Source organism: Echinops telfairi, unplaced genomic scaffold (assembly GCF_000313985.2).
Source record: "Echinops telfairi isolate 266 unplaced genomic scaffold, ASM31398v2 ScPeMD7_7468;HRSCAF=8506_0, whole genome shotgun sequence".
Classification (NCBI taxonomy): Eukaryota; Metazoa; Chordata; class Mammalia; order Afrosoricida; family Tenrecidae; genus Echinops; species Echinops telfairi.
The window spans coordinates 16,016,050-16,020,716 of record NW_022111369.1 but is presented as its reverse complement, the minus strand read 5'-3'; the positions used below and the strand labels follow the sequence as shown (position 1 = coordinate 16,020,716).

Sequence of the window (4,667 nt, the reverse complement as noted above, 5' to 3'; positions counted from 1 at the left end):
TCAGCACCTAATAGTTTCCTTCTTAGCAAAATCTTACTTGTTCTTTGATTCATTCTTCCGAAAACACATGAACCCTCAAAATCCTCTGACTTTTCTGTATCCCAATGATAATTATTTTCTAGCGTCTACTATAAAATTTAAATAATCAATTAAAGTAAGTAAATCCGGGGACCACCGGATTGAGACTGCTGACTGCGGAGACCCTTTCATACCATCCACGGATTTCTAGAGACACAGATAGCGATTCCATCATATGCCCTACAATCCTAGTCATAAGGCACACTCATATATATTATACACATACAGTACTTGTTTACCAACTGAGTGATATACACCAGAGTTCTTACTATATAATTTATATACCTTCTCTTCATCATCATGAATCATTAGGAAATTTATGATATTTAAGTCTAGAAATGACTATCATATTGGTTGAAATATTTTTTTCCAATGATGCTTAAAATGACATGTTTTTCAATACTAAATATTCCTATTATAAATAAAGTATTATGGCATAAATATACAATGGTTATTATAAATATGTGATATCAGAGTGTAAAGTCCATGATAATATCTTCTATTTTAAAGAATATTTTCTCTCTCTTTTATAAGTTTTTTAATTGATAGTACATATAATGTCAGCGATAGTACTATAAACACTGATGCTTTAAAACTTATTGTCATTTAAAGCATTTCTTTCAAGAAATAGTAAATGAGTGCCCAAAATGTATGAGAGCCCCTGCTTGGCACCACAGAGAACAAGCATGAATAAAACAAGGTTCCTGTCTCCATTTCCATTGTAATTTCTACTTATCTAGACACCAATGCAGGTGGTGATGTTACACATGTGTAGACCGTGTCTACATGCAAGGTGTTATGAATTTCAGATAATGTACTGCCTCATAATTATAAGACATAAACCTTCAAGCATGTTCCTAATTATATTTATTTTCATTCTGCGAGTAAGGAATAAGAAAAAATATAATATAGAATAGGACGCATTCTTGGGTGGTGGAAACTGGGAAAGATATAAAAAGACAGGGCTTACTATTAGGCATTTTTCTGGCATCCTCATGCACTACCAAACAGTAGGAATCAAGAACAAATAAGATATGCAATATTCCATGATTTACGTATAATAAAGTTCATTACATAAACTAGAGATTTTCTAGACATGGTCATAATATTTATCACTCTTTATTTTAGTAAGATATTGTTGATCCATAACTAAGCAACTACGAGGAAATGAGGAGAACTTACTTCGATACTGAAGTACCCTCTGTCAACATAGTCCCCTAAGAAGAGGTAGCGAGTGTTGGCAGGTGAGCCCCCCACTTCAAAGAGCTTCATCAAGTCAAAGAACTGTCCATGGATGTCCCCACAAACTGAAAGAAACAAATAATCATTTTATGGTCACAGTATGTTAAGGCTTTTAATTATAAAATCATAAAGTCTGGGGTCCAAACATTCTTTTTTCCAGAACAGGAAAATGAGAGAGAAGTGAAATACTTTGAGTTAAATTTCTGAAGTTGGATTTGTGTCAGACCTGGTTCTAGCCTCAGGCTCTCCTTAGTCACAGATTAACATTAATTAAAAATAAAAAAAGGCCATAGTAATAATCCTGTCTACCAGTACATTTAACAATTCTGTGTTAGACAGGTTACTAAGAAAATGTATATGTATTTTCTAAATTTAACACTTAAAAAATCAACAAAGTCATAAGATTGGTCTTCATTTTCCAAATAAGAGGATGAAGCCCAACAGAGGTCCAGAGAATGTGATATAATCCACATATGCCCCAAAGGAGCCCTATTGGTATAAGTGGGTGCAGTATTTAGTTGCTACCCACAATATTGGAGGTTTACACCCACCAGGAATGGGTTTTATAAACAGCTGAAGTCTATGCCCGAACACTACACGCCACTGCCTTCTGAAGAAAAAAAATTGCTATGTGTCACCCCCATTTCAGTGAATCTAAATATCCATGATCAGATTCACCCTTCTTTTATATCCCACTAGTCAGAGGGAGGAAAAATGACCATTTAAACTAGATGAGTGTTGTTTTTAACATACTTCTAATAACAGAGGCTTAGCAAAAGGGGGCAGGGGTGTTAGATTATAGTACACTATATGTGTGTGTGCATGTATATAGTATGGAGAAAAATCACTGGGAACTGCTGATTTGTTAACTTTCTCACAGCACCTTTTAAACCAAAGTTTTTCAAACAGCTGTGTAGTCTCTTAGAAAAAATGACTAAAACTCACTTAATTGTGCTCTTTATTCCATTTAATACTTTCAGAGTCCTCAAATATAAAGATTTTCATCACCGCTGTGCAGGTGAGGAAACAGTTTAGCTAAGAGAGATTACATAGCCTAGCTGGGTCACTGTTACACACGAACACTCCTACACTAAAATTCAGGTTTCCCATAGAACACCTTGACTGTTCACAACCATGTTATAATGTCTCTAAACTTATGTTCAAATACAACCATTGTATGGGGGCTAGTTCTGGGGCACTAAGTGGTTGAGAAAATGAATGATATTGAGCATATATTCTTGATACATTATACGCTGCAATTATAAGCAAGTCACTGAAATCTTTTAAACTTCATTCCTTTAACGAAAGCTGAGAGCAAATTCAGCATAGTTGACTGATAGAAGTGTAAAAAAAACCCATGAAATAAATATTTAACATTATATGTATTTTTCTAATGATATAAGCAAATAACTCAAAAGCAAAAGTCCTGATTTTTACCATCAATGACATAAATACCAAGACATTAGCTGAGGTTGTAAACTCTGGATTAGGAATGGAACTATTTTATCAACTAAGAAAACACCGAAACACGATATGGCAACAAGAATAATAAAACATTACTATTTATAATTCATATAATACAAATAACTAGGCTCTGGGAAATGTGAGCACAAGCATATTTTCTTTTTGTTTGAAAACAGAAGTCCATTACCATGATGTAGTTATATAAGAATTAAAAATTAAGCGCTTCTTCCTGGTTTATAATAACTTCATGATAAGTGATCATCTCAATGATTTATATGATCCCCTCAATTATTAAATCTTGGCTTGATTAAGAAAAACAGCAGAAATCAATTTCTGTAAACACAGCATGGAAAACGAAATGCCTTGAAATCTAGTTATAATATCTGATCTTCACATTATCACTTAATCTATCTTAGAACAGACACACAACTGAATTACATTTTCAGGGTCATGATCACTTATGATAATGTTCAATAAAGAGGCAACTGGTCTACACTGCCAAGGGCATGCATGCAAGCACAAAGAAGTCCAATCAATGAAAACAGTGACTCAAATTAAGAACACCTGAATGCCTGAGGTATTTAAAGGATCTTAAAGGCTCTCCAGGACAACTGAAGATAAAGCATTTCAGCAAGTCCCCATCCCACAGCCACCCGTTTGCTACATGCCAGTCTTTTCTATATCAAGTAAGCCATATGTAAGACATGATGACATATGTTTACCAAGGACTGAAAGTTTATTAGCGCTGGCCTATAGCAGCGGAGTTTGGTATACTCTGCCCGCCAGCAGCGTTCATTGGACCTTAGAAGCAAATCATGGAAAACCAGAGTGTGTTGCTAAAAAGCGAGCTGTCTAGAAGGTAAAGAGCACCTGGTCAAAGCCGGGTTGCTTTAGAAGTGCTGTCAAAACCAAGTGAAGTGTAAGAGGACACGATCAAACCTCATGAGGATTTGGGGCCTGTCAGCAACCAGGTTTCTAACTTGGACCTTCACAGGCTGGCTCTTTCTCATCCCTTAGGTCTCCATTCAATGTCCCGTGCTTTCTAGAATGACCTATAGAAAGCAGCCAACCTCTGTTTGCAATCCTTCTTCATCTCATTACTTTGCTTTACTTTCTTCGCAGTACTTACTGGTTGGTTCAGTTGCATACTGCTGTCTTTCCAAACCTATCTCCTGAGTCACCTCTCCGAGTTTACAGCATCAATCTCTGGGCTAGTCGCCAAGGGTTAACTATTCGTGCCACTCAGGGAGTCCACTGGTATGAGTTTAAAATTTCATTAGTATATGAAGGCATCATATTGAAGTGATTGCTTGACATAGTCTGGGAAGAAGGGGTGATCCTAAGAAGAGTGCTGACAAATGCAAATTTTGAAGGGCATTTGTTGGTAGCCATGGCTGCTGCCTTGTACACAGCTTAACACCTTTCAGATGAAGGCTTTATCTCCAAGTTCTCGTATCTGGGAACATTCACAATGTCGACATTCAACTTCCAAAAAGAGAATCTCATCATCCTGACTTTACTGATGAGCTAAAGTTGCAAAATTAAATGGAAAGGGTAACCAGGAAGCTTCACCCTATGTCAAGTCCATGCTCCGTCCAAAGAGACGTACCATTCTCCTGAGGCCAGCAGACTGAAGACAGCCCTCTGCTTGGTTGCTGACAGGCCCCAAACCCTCATGAGGCTTGATTGCGTCATATTATACTTCACTTGGTTTTGACAGCACTTCTAAAACAACCTGGCTTTGACCAGGTGCTCTTTACCTTCTAGACAGCTCGCTTTTTAGCAACACACCCTGGTTTTCCATGATTTGCTTCTATGTCCAATGGAACACAGCTGGCGGGCAGAGTATACCAAACTCCGCTGCTATAGGCCAGCACTGACCA

The 4,667-nt window shown here is 37.0% G+C and overlaps 1 protein-coding gene across 1 annotated transcript in view; it reads right to left on the bottom strand.

Moving 5' to 3' along the window:
• The window catches only part of PPP3CA (protein phosphatase 3 catalytic subunit alpha), a 192,331-nt gene that overhangs the window by 91,372 nt on the left and 96,292 nt on the right, over positions 1-4,667 (bottom strand). The window contains exon 2 of the mRNA XM_004703285.4: positions 1,261-1,385. Within this exon, the coding sequence (XP_004703342.1) occupies positions 1,261-1,385 (125 nt within the window). The remainder of the gene's footprint in view (positions 1-1,260; positions 1,386-4,667) is intronic.